Source organism: Dreissena polymorpha, chromosome 6, assembly GCF_020536995.1.
Source record: "Dreissena polymorpha isolate Duluth1 chromosome 6, UMN_Dpol_1.0, whole genome shotgun sequence".
In the NCBI taxonomy this organism is placed as follows: Eukaryota; Metazoa; Mollusca; class Bivalvia; order Myida; family Dreissenidae; genus Dreissena; species Dreissena polymorpha.
The window spans coordinates 103,036,731-103,059,238 of record NC_068360.1 but is presented as its reverse complement, the minus strand read 5'-3'; the positions used below and the strand labels follow the sequence as shown (position 1 = coordinate 103,059,238).

Here is a 22,508-nt window from a genome sequence, read left to right as displayed (position 1 = left end):
TCTTTACTTTGGCTTTTTAATTGGGTTGCAGACGGAACACATGTATTTGATTTTATTTCTACATCGTTATAATAAAGCAGTTGCACACGTGTATGCGATGCATCCATATATAACATCACCTTATATTGAGTTCACAGTATTCACAGTATTTAGATAAACAGTCCCGATCAAGACATAATAATGGTAACTTTACATGAAATATTGAACATTAACAAATCCAACATTAGACTGAAAACTTGTGATAAATAAAACACGATCCATAGTGTTTGATGCAAATAAAGAACAACTGCTCCACAATCAGATGTATCTAAACGATCACGTATTTGATGTAAAAGAAACTACACTTTTCAAAACAATTTGGAAAACATTAACGAAAAGAACCCCGACTTACTTAAGAGACAGCATAACTAAGTCTAATAGTAGAAAAACAAATTAGCATGACTCATGCTACATTGAATCTATTTCCGTCTGCACTCTGTGTGTTATTGATTTGATATAGAAACTCAACAATTATTATAATTCAAACTTAATTAATTGAAACTTAAGCTGCGAGCTACGAAAGTTGACATCGTTAATACAAGGGCGTTGACAAAATTACATTTGACGTGCATGCATAAGATCATCCATGAGCATTTTAGAATTGGTATTGATACGTTTAAATGCCGATCGGTTGGTATTTGTTGTAAAAAAAAATAATTCGATTGATATAAATATTCATAGGAATACGGTTAACTAGAGCGTGCATAGTGCTTAAAATGTTCTACGCAAGTAAAGCGAGTCCCTAAGCGTTTTTCAATACCGTTCGTCAGGAATTTAATCCTTTGAATATTCACAAAAGTGGGATTTCTTAATGGGTAGAAATTGGTGCGAACACAAACTAACAGTTTTTTGCTCTGATTGTGAAACTTGAAAAAGAAGAAATACTATCATAATTCAAACAGCCCTTACAGTTATTAATAAAAGTAGGAAGGCTAAAACCTGTAGAGCAAATATATTCGCTACACTCATTATACATGTAATACATAAAAGCAAAAGGTCGCTATCAACATTTTGCTTATCTAGGACTTTTCTGTTATCAAGTGAAACCATGTTTGTTTACTTCATGATAATGATATGCCTAAATACATGTATGTAACCATTATAATGTCAATGCCATGATTATAGGGTAAGTAATATCGGATTTATTTATCCAATGTTTTACCGATACTTGTTTTTATACTTCACATTTTATTTCACTTCGAAATGACTATACAATTTAAAAAGCTTAATAGGTCACTATGGGATATATATGCAATTGAAATTAATGGTACTCTTAGTTTGCTAATAAAGAATGTTTTAAGAGGTGTCATCAAAAAAAATGCAACATATGGTAGTTGGCAGAAATAAATAATACGGTCTACTAAAAATTAATGCTTCAGTGATCTTGCCAAGCCGCAAGACATGTTAAACATGTTTTGTGCAACGCAGATTATGATTTATTTTAATACCCTTTTAAAAGGCCTTGCTTATCGTTTGAGATGTTCGTTTTTGAGCTCGACTGGCCAGAGGCCAGCGGGGTTTATGTCATGGTCCTGTGCCCGTCGTGCGTGCGTGCGTTAACTTTTTCTTTAAACATCTTCTCCTCCAAAACTACTGGTCCAATTTTGATGAAAAATCTCAGGAATGTTCCTGGGGTGAACCTCTTTCAAATTTAATCAAATTATGCCCATGGGGTCAAATTTGACCCTGTCCCGGGGGGTCAAAAGATTGAAAATTTGCTTAAATAAGGCCTATTTTGTGAAAATTTTACAAATCTTCTCGTCCATAATCATTGGGCCCAGGGCTACCAAATTCGGTATGTATTGACATCTAATAGTCTTGTACCAAGTTTCTTCAAATTATGCCCCTGGGGTCAAATTTGACCCTGCCCTGGGGGTCAGAAAATTGTAAATTTGCTTGTATAAGGTCTTTTTTGTGAAAACTTTACAAATCTTCTTATCCATAACCGTATGGCAAAGGGCTTCCTAATTTGGTATGTAAGGACATCTAATAGTCCTCTACCAAGTTTGTTCAAATTAAGCCACTCGGATCAAATTTGATCGTTCACCAGGGGTCACAAAATTGAACATATGCTTATATTGGACCCATTTTGTGCAAATTTTAAAAATCCATTTGTCCATGGATAACCGTTGGGCCTATTTCGACCAAATTCGGTATTTAGTGACATCTAATAGTTTTTTACCTAGTTTGTTCAAATTATGCCCCTGGGGACAAATTTGACCCTGCCCTGCGGTTCACAAAAATGAACATATGCTTAAATAAGGCCTATTTTGTGCAAACTTTAAAAATCTTCTTGTTCATAATTATAGAGCCTAGGGCTACTAAATTTGGTGTGTAGTGATATCTAATAGTCCTTTACCAAATTTGTTCAAACTAGTTCCCTGGGCTCAAATTTGACCCTGCCCCGAGGGTCCAAAAACTGAACATATGAAGTTTACCAGGGGAGATTACTGCGGCCGTGTGTCTGTGACCACCACCACCAACAACAACATCATCTTGTAAACATGAGATAAAACCCTGTCATTTAGTGCCATTTGAGATCAGATGGTGACTGCTTACAAAGGAATTGAAGTAAGAAAAAGTGTTATGAATGTTTTTCTTATAAACTGAAAAAAGTCGGGTTTTATTAAAATATTTCGAAAGTGAACATATATCCGGATAAAATATTTCGGAGGACATGTTAATTTCATGTCTTTTTTGTAGTGTTTAAACCAGTTTAATAATATCTTATTGATTTTTAAAACACAACTTCCATGAACATTATAATTTAAAGAAAAGTCAATATATGATACTGCATGGTAAACTCAAACTTTGTATCCAAGAGAAGGTGTTGGAAATAATGAAGTGCAATGTTCTTATCTATCGTATATGCTGCTTTTTAATAACTAATGGTTCATTGTTTCATTTGTGAATCGTGACTCATGAATTGTGGATATGATTGTTAATTGCTCAACGATCCATAGATCTATATATTTCTGACCATTTTATAATTTTCTTAAAATAAGTTATAAATTGATCTTAGAAGTCAACTGTATTACTTAATTATATACATTTATAAATATAAAGAAATAATCTTATCATAATATTATCAGGCCTGTTGGTCTCAGGGATGTGTAGGTTGTTTATTATATTTTGAGATGATTCTTTACAAAGAAAGATGATACTATTGTTTTTGTTATAAATGTGTGAAAGGCTTTAAGAAGGAACCAGAGATTATTAACCCTTAACCAAACACTAACAGGATTTTACGGGTTTGTAGCTGACAACTTTATAAATAATTGTGATAAAAGAAGAAACTGCTCAAGATGAGCAATTTTTCCTTTTATCACAATTATTTCTATCCTACCTGATCATTTCCTTCATATTCCATTACAATGTAATTGTCGTCTGCAACCTCTTTCAAATTTGGAAAGTCCAAAATGTGTCGTTTGGTAAAGGGTTAAGGCATTTTGATCCCTGTGGGTCTTGTGAATCCGTTTCAAATCAAATGCGTAGATTTGATCTTCAGCATCTAAACATATGTGAAATAGAAAGAACGACAATATATTTTGGCGATATAAATGTACCAACGTTATAAGAAAAGGACCTGTGCAACAATGCCCGGGCTTTTTAGTCTGTTTAGTTAACACGGTATTAATTTTTTCCTTATATAAAAAAGCTCACCCTTCCAATTTGTAAGCGCCCAGTGGGACAAGGGATAGAAAGAGAAAGTCACATGCTTGAGTACATTTCAACCCATGCGCATTGCACGTTTTTTTCGCATAAAAAACAGTGGAGCGATACAGGGCCATTATGGCCCTCTTGTTAAAAGTTATCGCGGGTTTTCAAATTGATAAGGCCTTGGCCTACATGTTTATTAAACGTGTAATGTGTATCGTTAGCTTTCACATGCAATCACATGAACGTACGCATGATTTAGCATACTTAATTTGCAATTCAAATTGCTAACCCATTCGTCTTGATATTAATATGCTAATTTATCCTTTATCTTGTTCGTTCGTTATCGTGAATTTAACGATTACAAGATTGGTTAACGAAGTTATTTACTTCACTAAACGTCTAGATTAATATGTACACGGGCTTTGAGCAGAATATCACTAATAAATAAAAGATCATAAAAAGCTCTTAACTCGAAAATTATATTTTCCTTCGGAATGCTGCAAATGTTAAATATAGGATCCGTGTATTTTTCAATGACACAAGTATTTACATTATTATGCCGGTCATGGCCCAAACACACAAATCATAAACAGTGATCTTCACACTATCTTCAAATTGTGAGAGCAATTGCTGGTATCTTTCAATCCTTTCAAAACCGAAGATTTATCGTAGGATAAACAAACCCAAATGTCTCGGCCTCTTCATATCCAGGTAAATATAAATGACGATTGCAATGATAAATGACAAACGCACATACCCTTGACAAGCGTTAAGGCATTACAAAAACTGTTATTACATTATTACATTTACTCTTTCACTACCCTGAATACAAAAAATTGGCATTTATAATGCTTTAAACATAATGATTTTTTATATTGGATATCCAAAATCACCCCACTTAGAGCTTATATAGAAGGAATCCAAGTTAAATATATGATTTTATAATTTATTGCGATATACATGATTTTAATAAAGTTAATGGGCCACCATTTATCAAGTTCACAAACATCTTAAATTTGTAAATACCCACTTATTAATATGAATAAACATAAGTTTTCGCAAGATTGCTCTTCCAATCGATTAACCATAAATATGTATTCGTATGTTTATATGTATATCACTAAATGAACCACGAATATGTCGTGTATATAAATTACTGCTGTTTAAACCAAAGAAAAAGCACAAACCGCAGTTTCTTCCATGTTTTATAAACAACAACAACAAGTAAACAACAAGTAAACAGTTGCATTCATTTGTTTAACCTTGGAAAAACGAATGCAATTAATAGTAACCCAAAACATGAGTATTAACCATATTTAACATAAAACGATGGAGATAAAATAAGTAATCGTACATTTTTTGAAGATCATGTGCAAACAATATTAACGTTAACTTCATACAATTCATTTCAACTTCATACAATTCTTCAATGTACAAATCCATTTACAAGTGTAAGCTGCATATACAATTAAAACATTGCACACTCCATTCAGATATATTGAAAAGGTACTTGGGCTTGCATTTTACTCTTACAAGGGACTATCAACCACTACGACGAAGAAAAGTAAGGTAGTAAAATTCCGTATATTTTACAATTATTAGTTTATATTGATTAAAATATCACGACTGGTATATTACATGACTAGGAAAAGTTGTTAAGTTTCCATATTTTCAGTATATTTTTGTAATTTTTTTTACTGGGTATGTCTACCAGTTAATCATAAATAACGCCAGTAGATTGATCATCATTGTCACGTGGTAAACCCATCAATGCAAAATGTGCATGCGTTGTGAATTGTATATATATATATATATATATATATATATATATATATATATATATATATATATATATATATATATATATATATATATATATATATATATATATATGTCACCTATTTTTGCGATGTTCTTTCGAAATTGTATTACCGAATATACTGAAAATATGAACTTTTTTTAAAGTAAAGTAATATACCAGTCGTGACATTTTAATCAATATAAATTAACAATTGTAAAAAATACGGTATTTTAGAACTTTTCTTTGTTCGTCATTCGTGGTTGACAGTCCCTTTAACACAATCAAGTCACAATAGCTTTGTTACATCATTAACAAAGCCTACATGTACATGTTGCACATAAAAAGGTAGTCAACAATTTAGATTATATTCCGGTAATAAAGTTGTATACATACTCACCAGCCTTTGCTCCGAAAAAAAGTTAATTATTTCGAAGCATATGCTGATTTGTAATATACATGAACATTTGCATATTTTCAAGTAATGAGTCTGCCTTTTGATTCGCCTATTCCCGAAAAAATGTTGCGCTAAGTCTCGCTTGTTTCAAACCATATAATACTGACATCTCGGATGTTTTTCGGCAAAAGACGTTGAATTATTTTGTATGAGGATATATTTTCTGAATCCGGGTTTTAACCTACTCGATCGGCCGGCATTAAGCTTATGGCGAAAATGATTTGTGAAGAACTTCAAAATTACATTACAAAATTATATATTTCCAATAATTAATGCTATATGCGTTAAACACCAATCGTTGAAGAGACGTATTATGTCACATGTAAGCGAACAATAACTACAAACAAATATACAAAATTCGATTAAATAATTCAACAGCACTAATGGAGTATGTTGTATGCTGACAGCAATCTCTAGTGTTCACAGTTTAAATCACGTTTACGAGGAGATGACAGGTTCGAACACCATAACATTTATAACAGCAAACAGCAAGTAATTTGCTTGATATTTAGGTGAAATAAATAAAAATCACGAAATGCGTTCTAAAACAACAAAACGTTACATCGAGTCATAAAATAAAAACAATCGTCTCATCAGATTTTTTGGTTCACCTAAACATCCACTTCACATTCGACTTTAAAACATAATGCATGTCCTAAAATAAACAGTTATTATTATCAACGAGGATGGTAATGTCATATGATTTATTGGTTTTGCATTGATCGGCGAATATACAAAATTGCTCCGCTTCCAAGAATGAGTCTTGGAAATTATTTGCAAAAACATAATTGCGTTTTTTGGGTATAGTGCTTGCGAATTATTTTACTCTGCCCTTTACGCAGAAATAATATACCTCATTGAGCTATGATGAACGTTTGTGGAACCTTCTGTAGCAAGCATCCACGCGGCGAGCACGCAGTTCCACGTGGTGGACATTTCTATGTTCCCAGGTGATAACTTCAGAGATAGTCAGATCATGTGCAGACCGAAAAAGTTATCACCTGGATAGGATATTAGCAAAATGTCGCTTATTTTCACAGAAATTTCATCTCCAGCCTCTAATTGTACCAACGTGGAGATTTGTGAACTGAAAGCATTGAAATTTCGATTGGTCGACTCCCGGTGTGTTTGTATAGAAGAAACCAGTTCCACGTCCTTGCCCAGCTTAACATTATACTTGTACATTGCATGCTTCACAAGGGTTGCATTTCTGCTTGTATCAAACGGAACATCTGGTGAATCATCGTTTTCTGTAAGGCTTAGGAAGGAATAAATATTATACGTTCCTGTAAGTGGTACAATCAGGCGCCCATTCTGATATCTGACTCCGTATCTCATAAAACCGGTAGTGTAGTCTAGTTCTCGGCCGTGATACCATGCAATCACTGCTTCCATTTCTTTTCTTTGAGGCCCTACGAACATTACAGATATATCTGGTTCAGTCGTGCAAGCAAAACAAAATGTAAAATGTAAACCCACAAAAATAAGTCGTAAGCTTTATTTCAACACACCCTTTATGTAAAAATCTTGTATCTATCACGTTAAATACATTTTACGGATGAATTGTCTCTTAAAATATACATGCATAAAATTTCAAAACTACGATTTCGTGTTCATTAAAACCTACCTAGTTTCGGGTATGATATTTGGCCGACGAGTTTTGCGGCTGGCTTCATATCGGGAATAGATGATAAGTAGTCATTCTTTAGCTCTATCTTCACGTGAGCTTGAATAATAACATACATGATTATTCGCTTTCTTTAATAGAAGCAAGGCAAGTACGAGTCAAAAATAGAAGCAAAGAGTAGGGTTCATGGGCATCGTCTCTGGAAATCGAATGATTCACCCGTCGTTAAACGGGCGAATGCTCTTCCAACTGAGCTAACGATGCAGTCAAACGATATTGCCCGTAAGGTTTATTCCGTGACATATAATAACAGTATATTTAATATAAAATGTAAGATACATTACCACTTCTTGTTATAAATTTTACAGGCCGTGTTACTGTGTTATCGTAGGCACATGACACCTCTTAAAGTCTCAATGTGTCAATATCAAGTACATTTAGTGATTGTAGCGGCGATGATTGTAAGCAGAATGAAACATGATAATGATAATGATAATACCTGTGCGCACACGTTATGCATGGTAAGTTAAGATGCATATCGTACCTTGGTGCATAAATTTAGTTGTTTTACAATGCAAATACAAATTACAATGCAAATGCATAGTCATAACACTTATTAATTTTACCGCACACATATGGTAATTTATTCTACATATGACTTTATTACAGAATTGATTGTGCAGCCGTGCACTTATTACTAGCCAGGGATGTTAATTATGCGTAGACAATATTATCATCTGAAGCTGCATATTCTTATACAATTGTCACAGTTTAATTTAATGAAACCAAACAAGTCAATATTAAAGCAATAAGAACAATCGCCAGAAGGTATTTGCGTTACATTGTTATTTGGCTTGTCTTTGCGCTTTATGTGGGGTTTAAACGTGAATAAAATTAAACATTGATATATTTGTTTATCAGTATTTTCATTCGAGATATTTATATATTGTATAGTCAAGTGACACCACATGATTAATGATAACAGGTCAAGTGTCAATGATAGTTTTCGGTTTTAGCAGAGGGTTTGCACTGAAATTGCTCACTTATTTATTGCTTTTTAAGCTGTCTGTGAACGTATATTTACCTTTTATATTACTTTTTGCATTCGTTAATTGTTTTATGAAATATAAAATTACTCTTAATTTTGTCCCGATAAGAACTTTACTTACTATCAAAATAAGCATTTGTTTCGACTGCATCTTGTTTCGTCGTTTTGTCGTAAACATTCTTAATTTGCTTAAACATTTCATAATACGGGACTACACAATAACAACATATATCAAACATAACAATTAGGTTAGTAATCCAAACGAGTTTATATGAAACTGAAAGAAACCGATACCACTAAACGTACTTGGCATCACACAAACTACGTGAGTTTTTACTAACTTAATGTTTGCACAAGTGTTAGACGAGCGATGTTCGATCCTACTTGGTTTATAAATATACTACTACTTGCAAAATATCAGGTAATTCGACAATTTAAATATCATCAATACGTCGCTCTATACACACGCATACATGAAAATCGAGCGAAATGTATATATAGATCAATATTAACGTTGTTAAACAAATAATTGCGTAATATTAACAAAACAATGATGACAAACAATAAGATATATTTTATATATTGTAAATTCTCGTATGTTTATATCAGCAGTTATCACGTTCGCCTTAAATCGTGTGCTTATGTCAAAAACCTTAACTTCCTGTTCGCAAATTTGACTTTACATTGTCACTGTTTGGCTGCAGCGCAACAATCCATCCTCATGCAAACAAATATGTGTGCTCCCATCAACGGGCTTGATGTCGGGCATAGACCAAACAAGTATTACAACTGTTACAAGCACTGCAAGTAAAATGCCAACGCTAACATATGAACCAACATTGATTAACCTAGCAGTTCCCTTCAAAGCCATTGCGTCGTCTGCCGCGGTTGTCAAAACAGTTCACCTAAACTGACTGCTCTTTCTGCGTCGTAACACTATATCATAACAGTTGTATGGCTGATAGCAGCTGTTCTGTTCTTTATCACATTATACTATGCTGTATAATGAGCTGTTTCATGGAAAGCTATTTATAGATTTTTCGAAAATGTTTGCTGATTAAGCAGAATGGTAATTGTTCGTTCTGAACAGAAAACCAATAATGACACAAATAAAAGCAATCTAACATGTGGACGTAGAGCTGTAGATTTTATAGTGATATGGAGTAAAAAGGGAATGTCCATGAATCTCAATTTAAAGGGGTGTTTTATAGTTTTTTTCTACATAACAAATCTAGTTTTTGTGAAAATTTCGATATGCTAATTAATTGAAAATGAGAAAATGTTACGCCAGCTCATCAAAATTCATTTAATTTCAACTGAAAAGTGAATCGCTTGCATTCCGAATGATTACTTATTTACAGACCAAAACTGTAAATGTTATGCCAGCGTAACAAAATTCCGAAAACTTGTTTTCCAAAGTGAATCACTCGCATTTCGAATCATTTCTTATTTACAGACCAAAAGCGCAAATGTTATGCCAGCGTAACAAAATTCCAAACACTTTGACTCCAAAACAAAATGAATCAATTGCATTTTGAATCATTTCTTATTTACCAAACAAAACTTAAAATGTTAAGCCAGCGTAACAAAATTCCAAACATTTCAGCTCCAAAGTGAATCGATTGCATTTCGAATCATTTCTTATTTACCAACCAAAACTGTAAATGTTATGCCACCGTAACATCATTCCAAACCTTTGGACACAAAAGTGAATCACTTGCATTTCGAATCATTATTTATTTAAAGACCAACAGTGTAAATGTTATGCCAGCGTAACATAATTTCAAACAGTTCAACTCCAAACTGAAACGCTTGCATTTTGAATCATTTCTTATTTATGGACTAAAACTTAAAATGTTATGCCAGCGTAACAAAATTCCAAACACTTCGTATCAAAGTGAATCAATTGCATTTGGGATTATTTCTTATTGATCAACCAAAACGTAAAATGTTATGCCAGCGTAACACAATTCCAAACACTTGGACTCCAAAGTGAATCACTTGCATTTCTAATAATTTCTTATTTACAGACCAAAGTGTAATTGTTATGCAAGCGCAACATAATGTCAAACATTTCAACTCCAAAGTGAAACGCTTGCAAATAGAATCATTTCTTATTTATTTACTAAAACTTAAATGTTATGCCAGCTTAACAAAATTCCTAACACTTTGTCTCCAAAGTGAATCAATTGCATTTGGAATCATTTCTTATTTACCAACCAAAATTTATAATGTTATGCCAACGTAACAATATTCCAAACATTTCAGCTACAAAGTGAATCATTTCTTATTTACCAACCAAAACTTAAAATGTTATGCCGGCGTAACAAAATTCATCACATTTCAACTCCAAAGTGAATTCCTCGCATATCGAATGATTTCTAATTTACAGACCAAAAGTTAAAATGTTATGCCAGCGTAACATAATTCCGAACATTTCAACCTCAAAGTGCTTTCCTTGCATATGTAATGATTTCTTATTTACAGACCAAAACTTAAAAATGTTATGCCAGCATAACAAAACTTCAAACATTTCAACTCCATTTGAATCGCTTGCATTTTGAATCATTTTTTATTTACAGGCCAAACTTTAAATGTTATGCCAGCATAACAAATTCCGAAATTTCGAATCATTTCTTATTTACAGACAATACCATAAAACAATATCAGTTTGTCACAGGATGTTCCAAGTATTAACATTTCAAATCAAATGTTTCTGTATAGCAAAATAAAGTCTTGATCTGCAAAACTAGAAAATGATAGACCTCACAGTAGTAGAAATATATACAAAATGAATATGATAACAGAACTTAAATAAATTCGAATGAGGTTATTACAAAATAACTCATTATCAATAAATAATGTTTACAAATAACATATTTCAAAAAATGCGAAAGGATTAATATGATAATTTAAACATGATTAATAAAAATAATTCCATTACCAATTAGGATGATATTTTATTTTGAAATCACTATGATCACAACTTGCAAATCTAAATCGAAAACAAAATATTTAGAATCACACTGTGATATGTACGTTCAAAAATTACAAAGATTAATAATATGTACGCAAGCAATGAATGCAATACTACAGCTTTTTAGTAAAAGTAGTAAAGTGCCATTTATTTTCATCATTAAAATCCATATTACTCATTTACATTCAAGAACACACATGAACATCGAAATGGAAAAACTCATGATGGGGAAAGAACGCCAGTTCTACGAATGGATACAACCAATTCTATTTTACAAAGAGTTTTGTTCTTCAAGAATATAATTTGACAAAAAGCATGCATGCTCACAACCTGACAAAGCCAAGAAGATAATAATTATCAATAACAAGAGCTGTGTTAGTGAAACACAATGCCCCTACTGGGCTGTGAAGTCTTACTGCTGCTATTTAAAGAAATGCACATAAGTAAGCCAAAATTTTAATGGACCAAAACAAAGGCCAAACTTCAACTGTAAGTCATGTAGGTAGACTCAAATACTAATAAACAGCTCAACATCTGAAACTTTTTGTAAAAAAAACTCTGGAAGAAGGTCATACTACAGATACTTTTTAGGTCCTAGGTCCATAACATTGCCAAAAATAAATGGACAAGAACGAAATTCACACTTCATATGTAAGTCATATGGGTAGACTCCCATACAAATAATCAGCTCAATACATGACAGCTTTGCGTAAAAAACACACCATAGAGAACATGTCTAAATCCAAAACCAATAACTTTGCCTTAAAAGCAATTTCATTGAATTTTCATAAAAACATCCAGAAAATGGAAATATAACTTCCCTTGTACAATATAACCTGTACCTGTCAATTGACATATTAAAGTTTGGAACAAATTTTACAGTTCATCTGAAAGTCATTTTGGTGGACTCACCAAAATCAACGAAATATCTTAAAGCGTTTCCTAAAAATTCTTCTTGAAAAAGTATGACGGAGAGACAGATGGAAAGAATGACAGACAATGCAACTGCTGTGTGCCACCCTACCTGGGGGCATAAAAATAGTTATTGTTAAAAGTACACCAATATATACATATACTTAGAACACATGTGAGTTTGTTTTATAGTAAAATATTATATAACCATATATCATAACACACCCAAGAGTTTTTTTGCATGTATTGTACATTAAAAATTATCAGTTTCCAAAATCTTTTATAAAAATGTCTTTAAACTGTGTCCAACAAAAATAAAATCTTCAGTACACCAAAAGAACCCGTGGTTGTGTCAACCCCATGTGCTGTACTAAGAACAATCTTAACAGCGATTTATAAAACATCAATAGCAGTTCTAAAAACCCTTCAAGCAGACAAAAAAACATACAATACAAAAGCAATCATATTAACAAAACATTTGAACATATCCATCCAAATTTTAAACCAAATTTGCTTTTTGCTGCCATCATGCACCAGCACTAGGATTGTCTTTTGAACAGTCACACCTAAAACAAAAAGATATATTATTTTACACTTTCATTTACTTGTGCCCTTATAGGTCTTATTTGTAGTATTTTCATAATGTCCTTTGTTACAACCTGAAGTGTAACACATTGGAAGGAACTCATTTGTCTGTTTCAGGTTGTAGAATGTCTGAGAAATTGTTTGTAGGTATTCTGCGTCAACTTGGTTTGGGGGTCTGTAAAATGCTGCCAGAACCAGTTTCTTTTGCCCTACTTTGATGCTGCCCACAATAAGTTCCAGTGTATTATCACGCTGAATGTCCAATACTTCTATGTAATTTTTTCACTGCTAACAACACCCCACCATGAGGGTTGTTTGGTCTATCTCTTCGATATATATTGAAGCTTAATGCTGGGTTAAAGAAGTAGGTCGATTGGATTTCGTGAGATAACCATGTCACCGTGCCGATTATTATGTCTGGCTTAGTTGATTCTATCAGTAGGTCGATGTTTCTCCCCTTTGTTCTGATGCTTTGGAAGTTGATGTTGAAAATTCGAAGGTTCTTTTTGCAATGTAATTTCTGTTTAGATGTAACAACTGGTTTAGATGAAAACTACGCTGCGGTGCTTCCAAGTGAGTGGATGCACGAATCTATTGAGCCGGAACAGTTGGATGAACTTTGAAGGCTAATAGGTGTACTTGGTTCTCCTTCACTGACATCTGAGTAGAAACTACCTAGGCTGCTGCTTTCTGGAGCACTGTAAACCCTTGTGGATTGATATGGTGTTCCACAGTCTGGGCAGTACCATTGTGTGTAAGAGTCATCCGCCAGGACATCATACTCTGCTGTGAGCATTCCCAGGCATGATTTGTTTAGCCATCTATTACATTTATCACAAGCTATGGCTCTTGCTGCGAAGTCCTCGACTTCTTCCGAGCATACGCCACATGGAAAGTGTTGGTTTTGATCAGGTGGATCTGGGCCCGGATTTGGTTCAATGCCACTGATCAGTAGTGATAACACAATAAGGCATCTACGTTGGACTTTCACATAAGTAAGTGATGTTGTGAGGCGGACATGTCCTAGCCAATAATAAATTGAAGTGGTGCCAGGCATGTCATGCAGAGCTGAGTTATTGGTTTCAATTTCATAATTTTTAGGAACTGCGTTACTTTCTATCTTTCCAAACACTCCATGGTCAATGGTAGGGAAGAGAGACTTACATTATTTGCTTTAGTCTTGAGTTTACATGATGCACAGTCTCTGTTTATTTGCTGACTGAGAAAAACTATTATGAGAGTAATGTTTCTGATTTTAGTCATCATTGTTTACAATTTGCAGGAAGTAACTGTCGAGTGATCTCCCTTGATCTGGTCTGGTCCACAAGATTTGATCGAGGTGGTCTACATGCCGTTTTTGTCAATTTTGGCTAAAACAGTTGTTCAAAACGTCAACCTAACTGGACAGACCTATCAATGTTCAAATAACATGCGCATGAATCATTCGTTTACAACCATGTTCATCAGTGATTGCTTGATAATTTCAAAGAGAACGGGTAGAGATAAATAAATAAGTCGCCTACACGACTGTCATGCTGTCGGTAAAAACACACGTTCATTATAGACTCATGAGGTTTCGGGTATCATCACAAACATTAAAAAATGGAAACAGACCGCTATGATCACATCCCAAGCGAAGTAACAAAGTGAAATTCTTGAAAAAGACAAAAAGTTTTTATTTACATGCCATTTATAGAGAGGAGTACGGAACACATATTATATAATTTAAAAGTTATATTAAGATGTTGCAAGCATTAAATAAGTTCGATAGTTCATTACAAACGTAAAGTTAAAGAAACTTTTTAACAAAGCAAAATATGTTTACAACGCCATTGAAATACGAAACTTATTATATAATAAATTAATATATTCAATGGATTAGTTTCTAATGTGTTAATTCATGTTTTCTTACCAAATGCGTAATGATATCAAGTGGCAAAGAAATTGTCTTGCTTTTATGCTTTTAAATGGTTTTGTTGTTGTTATCTCAACAAGTTTACTTAGTGTCACAACATTTAAGAGAAAGCGAAATGGTAAAAACCGAGTAAAACATCTAGTTAATATCTTTCAGTTATTTACATTTGAACACATCAAAATGTTCATGAACATAATTTACAACGCTATTTTGTTTAGGTAACAAAACAAATTACAGCAAGTTATTCATTTTATGTAAAGGTATATTTATAAAAAATGATGCGAAGATTAATATAAATATGGTTGTATAACAATTATTATTTTCAGGCAATAACTCAGGAATACACGTACACTTGCACTGCACAACACGCATTAACTGACTAAAATGCCAGGAATTCCCAGTGTATCACACATACGACTCAGACCTTAAACGCGTGATCATTATTTCGTAGCAATAGGAATTTCTTATAAGAAAGAATATGTTTTTGTATCACATACATATTGATATACAGCGACATCACTGTTACTATGAAACAACTAATTATTGCGGAGCTCCTATTTTGGCGCCCCTGCCATTGCGCGTATTTATCACAAATATTTACAATTTATCATCTCAGCAGAGTTAACGTTAATCCTTATTTATATGCACGGAATAAAGTTTGACAATTCTGAATCTTAAGTTCATAGATCATGAACATCTTTTGAATAAAAACTGTTTATAAAAAACAACAACCTGATTTTGCATTCAACTGCTTTATTATGAGATACCAATCAACACATACTGTGTTTTTTGTTTATATTTAAATGGGCAAGTGGTAGAGCTGTCAGTGTGTTTTCACACTGTCATAATTATTGAATAACGCTTATATTTTGCATTTTAGCGCGATTTTTTAACCATGTACTTTACCGCATCTCACAAAAAATACACTATTTTTGGCGTTATACTTAAGTAAATTGTAAGCCCCCATTTCGCTCCGTGTAACTGAGCGACAAAAGGCAAGCATTACATCAATTTAAGCGTCGATTTATTAAAAATTGCATTTCTCTTTTATCCACGGTGCTCATTCGCAGCGATTCTTATAGTATTTTTACAATTTTTAATGTCTTTGCTAATTGTGGCACAAAACGGTTTCTCGGGCTTCGACCTCAGGCTGTCGGTGTTGGAGACGGCTTGCGCACTCACATTCCAACATCTGAAAAAAACGTCCCTAAATGATGAGCATTCCTACTTCTCAACGCAAATTTGTCCTGCATATAATAAGGGGTGTCCAAACTTTGAGATTTCTGGAAGAATCTTCATTGTTGATCCAAAGTTTGCTTATTTGATTTCAACTCTCACGAATCTTACGCCGCATGGAATGCAGTGTTTCAAAGGCTTTCATTCGCATTATAATTGTAAAAAGACGTTGACATTCCCCGCAATCGTCGCGCAAAGTTTCTACACTTGAACCTTAATTTTTGTAAGAAAATACTAATGAACTTTAGTGATCTAAGTTCGTAATTTATGTGTTTACATGTTTGTAAAGCCAAACAAATAATAACTTGGACACTCCTGTTTGGTTTGTTTTCAAGTGTTGACATTATCGTTGTGTGCAAGCCGGCTCCAACACAGACCCCGTGATACCGAGGTTTTATCCCGGGAAAACCGAAGAGTTCCCTCGTAGAATATGTCCTATCGACGCTTTGTACGAATATTACACTTATTATTTAAGCTTGGTACGAGTAGGATATGTACTATCGACGCTTGGCACGAATATGGTATGTAGTATCGAAGCTTAATAAGAATGGGACATGTAGTATCGATGCTTAATACGAATATAATATATAATATCGACGCTAAATACGAAAATTATATTTATTATCGACGCGTAATACGAATAGTATATGTAGTATCGACGTTTGGTACAAATAGGATATGTACTATCGACGCTTGGCACGTATACAACATGTACTTTCGAGATTTGGTACGGAAAGATTATGTACTTTTGACTCTTGGTTAGTATGTGTTTTTCGAAGTTTGTTTCGTCCTTCCGCTCCTTTGGCTGTATAATGTGTGGACACGGAGTGTTTACCTGAACTCTGTCATGAAACCCTGACGACAACTTGGTCATATACGTTTCCTAAGCAAAGTTCATGAGTCAAAGGTCTTCTGTAATAAGCATCCACGTGGGCGAGCACGCATTCTCGATGGTGGACTGCTAGACCACAGACAATTATCCCCGGTACTATTCAAATATAAGAAATATACGACAGACACGTTGCCAGATGCATACGTTTGTCAAGAATTGATTCATTTTCAAAAGACTTGGCACAAGATTGAGCATGTAACGATAAGAAACCTGGTCTATAGATCATTGGTCAAGGTTCAAGGCGAAATGTCTAGCTTTTGTCCAGATTTATAAAGCATGAACGTTCTTTCAAATTATATAGCTTATGTTACATTGAAGGTGAGCCGGTGTTTTACGTAGGAACCAGCTGCCGAAATTAAAGTGTAAGGCTAAATGTATTTCGATTCAATTTTTAGAAATGACATTATTGATTAAAATATTATCCATGCAAGACCCATGTATCTAGGTCAAGGTCACAATTCAATCTTAAATGTCAAATATTGCTACAAAGCATTGATCATACGATATATCGATTTTAGCATTTATATAAATAGTGACAACTTTGCAGAAAATGCAAGCATACTGAGACTGAGTGTCGAGTGCACGAACCATGTTGAATGTAAAGCTACTTGGCCATAAGTTTTAGATATCGAAATACAGGAGATCAAAGAAGACTTTTTAAATATAAATCATACTTTCATTTTTGACGAGTGTACATTTGTGACAATTTACACTCTTTTAATATATGTTCATAACGTTCTCATTTAGGCGAAATAAATATGTTATAACACAAATCCGCATTCACTAGGTATGCGACATTGATGCTGATTAGCAAGTACAAGACACTTTCAGTTTAATATCCTAAACATTCCCATTTAAATACTATGAAAACAACCTATTGTGTAAAAACAACATATGTCCCGTATAAACTGTATACAATTCATATGTAATAACTGCATAAATGCGTATAAATCAACGCGTTATAAAGTAAATTGTCCCATAAATCAAATATACCTTTTGAAAGTATATATAATTACCTTACACATATTTTAATTACCATTTCCAATTTAATTTAACTTAATTTGTACTTTAACAAAGTATTGTTTATCGAGTTCAAACGTATTGCGGCGGTTACCAAGTAAATACACTACATACAAGAAACAATCATTGCGTGCAAAAGTCATATGTGCAGTAAACTAGGCAAAATTATACCATGACAGCTGTTCCATTAATGAAACGTTTGAAATTAAACAACCTTGGATCAGTGCTCAAGTCATTTTTCAGACTAGCGAAATTTTAAACATGACTTTAACAAAAAATGTTATTCATGATGGAAACCCGGCGCCGAATGAAATAAGAGGGGTGTTGAATGGGTCTTAGGATGTACATACATAAGTTGCTTGTTTAATCAAATAACCAATATGACAGATATATCAAATGTCACAGTAGGCTGCCAATATACATACTTATTTAATAATATACTTTGTTTCAAAACGACAATACGTCGCAAACCACAATATTGTTTTTCAGACCACTTATTGATAAATTATTTGGTCATAATAATAGCACACAGTTCGCTCGTGAAACTCGTCTGTATATACTATTACAGTTGTTCCAATAATAAATCATTCGAAATTAAATGACATTAGATCAGTGTCCAAGTTGGTTTTATGTTTGAGTTGTTGTACTTATAAAAATCAGTTTTCATATCAAAGACATTTTAAACATGACTGTTTTTTTTAAATTATTATTCAGCATGAAAGACCGGCGCCGAATGAAATAAGAAGGGTGTTGAATGGGTCTTAGGATGTACATACATAAGTTGCTTGTCTAATCAAATAACCAATATGACAGATATATCAAATGTCACAATAGGCTGCCAATATACATACTTATTTAATACTATTATTTGTTTGAAAAGAACACTACGTTGCGAACCGCAGTCTTGTTTTTCAGACCACTTATTGATGAATTATTGGGTCATTATACACCCCATGTACGTCGATAATCCAAACTGAGTTGGATAATTCAAACTGAGGTAAAAAATGTCGGCCGAAACTGAAACTGAAACTGAAAGGTAGGTGATTATTCTATAATTTCTGCTAATTTAGTAACTATAATGACGTAATTGTTCTACACATGTGATAATGAATGTCTGACACACACATGCGTCTTGAGTTTTGCAATGATTTATTAGTTTTCTAGTAAAAAACGATAGATTTGTCTTCGGAAAATACTAATTTTAATGAAATGCGACCTATGTGTTGAATTATTTACACGTTAATTGACAAAAGAGCGAACGAAACTGTAACATAAATATGCCAAATCATATCATGAATGTCCTTTACAATTGTGTTTAAATAATGTGTTTGCAGGACGCGTATAAAAGTATATGGATAAATCCCAACTGATATGAAAATTTCTGTGGATAATAACCAAACTCAAAATGGATAACTCACAAACTGCGATATATTGAACATGTTTTCCAAAAATAGGTTGGATATTATTCTTTGAAAAGAACAATGTATAACCAAAAGCTCACACGATGTGTATAATGGAATATAAAAAATACATTCAACGAACAACAACATTAATTTATTTGTTATAATGAAAACAATTTCAACGGAACTTGCATATGTATACAATTGAGATTAGAAGCAAAATAAGCATGCCAAATTTGCATTCCACGTACACAGAGATGCCATAACACGTGTTCCATGTCATTTTGGATAGCATGAAACGCATAGAAATTAAAAAATGTCCCTACGTATTATGTAATCACTTGATTTAAAGGGATTCGAGTTGAAGTTGCATGTTAAAGTGGCACTTGCCCCGCTGATGCATGTATTTGTCACCATATTAGAGGTTTCGAATATTATTTGAGGCATTACTGATCTGATTCGTTATACATTATACTTATACGTATATATTACTTTGATAACGCCATTTTCAAGAGTGAGTTGCTGATGTTGTTCATCTATGTTTTGTGGAGTAATATCAGCATATATTTTTGTCCGATAACCTAATTTGCCGGTTGTTTCATCTAAGGTAAGTTCTCTAATTTTTAATTTTTCTACGTAATGGTTAGTTGTGTTATTTATTAGTATTTCTATCAGGCATTTAAATGACTCTGTACAATAATAACATTTCTAGTTTTTCCATTATCTTCTGTTTAACCTGAACAGAAAATAAAATCATTTTTATGATGATTGTTTAACAATGTGCTTAAATGCTTGTGTTGTCAGCAATGTAATGAATCTCGAAATATGTTACAAGAGTGTTCATTTTACATAGATCTTTACATGAAGACATATTGCAGATTGGTCATTATCCATCGACTTCCTAATGTTAGTTTGGAATTATCCATACACTAGTTACAGTACAGCTCACGCAAAACCAACAAATTCCGCGATCCGCGGAGTTTGACGACATCAATTGTCGCGGAGTCGACTCGGCATCGACCATCTGGTCGCCGAGTCGCCGTGTCTGTTCGCCGAGACACGCCGCGGCACGCCTCGGCATGATGCCGAGGAAATTGTTGGTGATATGACGCTGAGTCACTCGGCGAACAATCTTATAAACTATAATTTACCTGGGATAGAAACTGATTACAAGTTCTGAAATCATGATGTTTATTAAATGTAGATTAACTACGTTCGGACAATTCCTCTAAATAAAATATAATTTAAACACACTGTATCGTTACCGTTACGCTGTTTCAGTTCCTTCATAACTGAAACAATTAGTGTATTGTATACTGACTGCAGCTTCTTGGGAAAACAGGGCTTAATGCATATGCATAAATTGTCAACCCAGTACCAGAGACTGTCTTTAAACGAAAAACACCATAGAATCAGAAAGTGTCGTCCTTGATTAGCTTGTGCGAACTGCACTGGCTAATCAGTGTGCACAGGACACCACTTATTGGACATACATAAGGCCCCGTTTTCCCTGAACGCAGCCAGTATGTACAGATTTCAATGACAAACTGGCCAATGTCGTCGCACAGGCTGTTAAACACTATTGATTACATACACACACTCACTGTCTGCAGTGTACCAGTGGTAAAGCATAAACAGGCTAATCAGTGTGCACAAGCAGATGCTGTGGTCATCGTTCTTAGGGTAGTTAAGAGCAGACCGACTTGCAAAACTAGCTCTTAACCTTAATTGTTCGCAAGCGAACAACTAACAAGAGAGGTGTTTGTCATAAACACAATGCCCCCTTCTGCGCCGCTTTGAAGCCATATATTTGATCTGTGACCTTGGAGGATGACCTTGACCTTTGACCACACGAAAAGTGCAGCTCCATGAGATACACATGCATGCCAAATATCAAGTTTCTATCTTCAATATTGCAAAAGTTATGACCAATGATTAAGTGTTAGGACGGACGGACGGACTGACGGACAGACAGACAGACAGACGGACGGCTTGACGGACAGTTCAAAAACTTCATGCCACTCTTCGGGGGGCATAAAAAAACACGTACGTATGCCAAATACTGCTGTTCACAGAAAATTATTGTATTTCAGCTAATGGAACCACATATATCTCAGACACGTGAAGTATCATATGCAAATGATGATGATGATGGTGATGAAAATGACGACGACGACCACGACGCCGCCGCCGCCCCGTCACCGCCACCGATGCTGCTGCTGCTGCTGCTGCTGATGATGATGATGATGATGATGATGATTATGTTCAATATCACGACCGCATTTGAACATAGATGTAGAAGTGGACCGCTAAACATTAGAACTGACGTGTATACATGTACATCGAACAAGCATAATAGGCTTCAATTTAACCCTTTACCACTTAGATACGTATTTTCACGCATTTGTAGTCCCTTGGAAAGTTATATTTAATTTAAGACATTTCTTACTCAATTTAAGTTCTTAAGCCTTCATCTACAAACATAAGATACTGATGAGCAGCAAACAGCATTAAACCTGAACAGACTGCGAGTTACTCTCAGGCTGTTCTGGTTTTTTGCTGTTTGCACATAGCCATTTCCACTTTGCTGAAAGGGAAACGGTTAAACGAGTGTTCTGATTAAAAATAAGTAGCTTTTCTTCACATGGACTGGGTATTAAAGATAAAGACCGCAGGAGCACATTGGCAATCGAATAGCGCGAATTCTGTACCCCGCAAATTCATGTGTTGAACATTACGTTAAGAAAATAAGAACACTGTCATTACATTATTCTTACAAAATTCCTTGCGTGTCATGAATTACCAAAAGGTTGTAATCGTAACACCATTATACGTTTGCCTTACATATACGTATCTAAGGCAATGATACGTGAAGTTTTCAGTGGTAAACCTTTATCATGATTTTTGGCAAAATATGCATTGACACATTTGGTATTTATACC

At 34.0% G+C, this 22,508-nt stretch overlaps 2 protein-coding genes across 2 annotated transcripts in view; one reads left to right on the top strand and one right to left on the bottom strand.

Moving 5' to 3' along the window:
- Positions 1 to 22,508, top strand: part of LOC127834929 (uncharacterized) — a 438,004-nt gene that overhangs the window by 391,248 nt on the left and 24,248 nt on the right. The gene's annotated exons all lie outside the window — the stretch shown is intronic.
- On the bottom strand, positions 5,993 to 8,814 carry LOC127834940 (tumor necrosis factor ligand superfamily member 15-like). Its single transcript, XM_052361080.1, has 3 exons — positions 8,751 to 8,814; positions 7,582 to 7,680; positions 5,993 to 7,366 (listed from the first exon to the last, which is right to left on the bottom strand). Exons 2-3 carry the CDS (start codon positions 7,628 to 7,630, stop codon positions 6,924 to 6,926), a joined length of 492 nt encoding a protein of 163 aa, XP_052217040.1. The 5' UTR covers positions 7,631 to 7,680; positions 8,751 to 8,814; the 3' UTR covers positions 5,993 to 6,923.

What these genes read in the sequence shown, in the direction of transcription:
- LOC127834940 (XM_052361080.1), bottom strand. Translation starts at nt 7,630, where the DNA reads ATGAAGCCAGCCGCAAAACTCGTCGGCCAAATATCATACCCGAAACTA. An exon ending in AATATCATACCCGAAACTAG is followed by an intron (nt 7,367 to 7,581) that starts GTAGGTTTTAAT and finishes TAATGTTCGTAG; the next exon opens with GGCCTCAAAGAAAAGAAATG.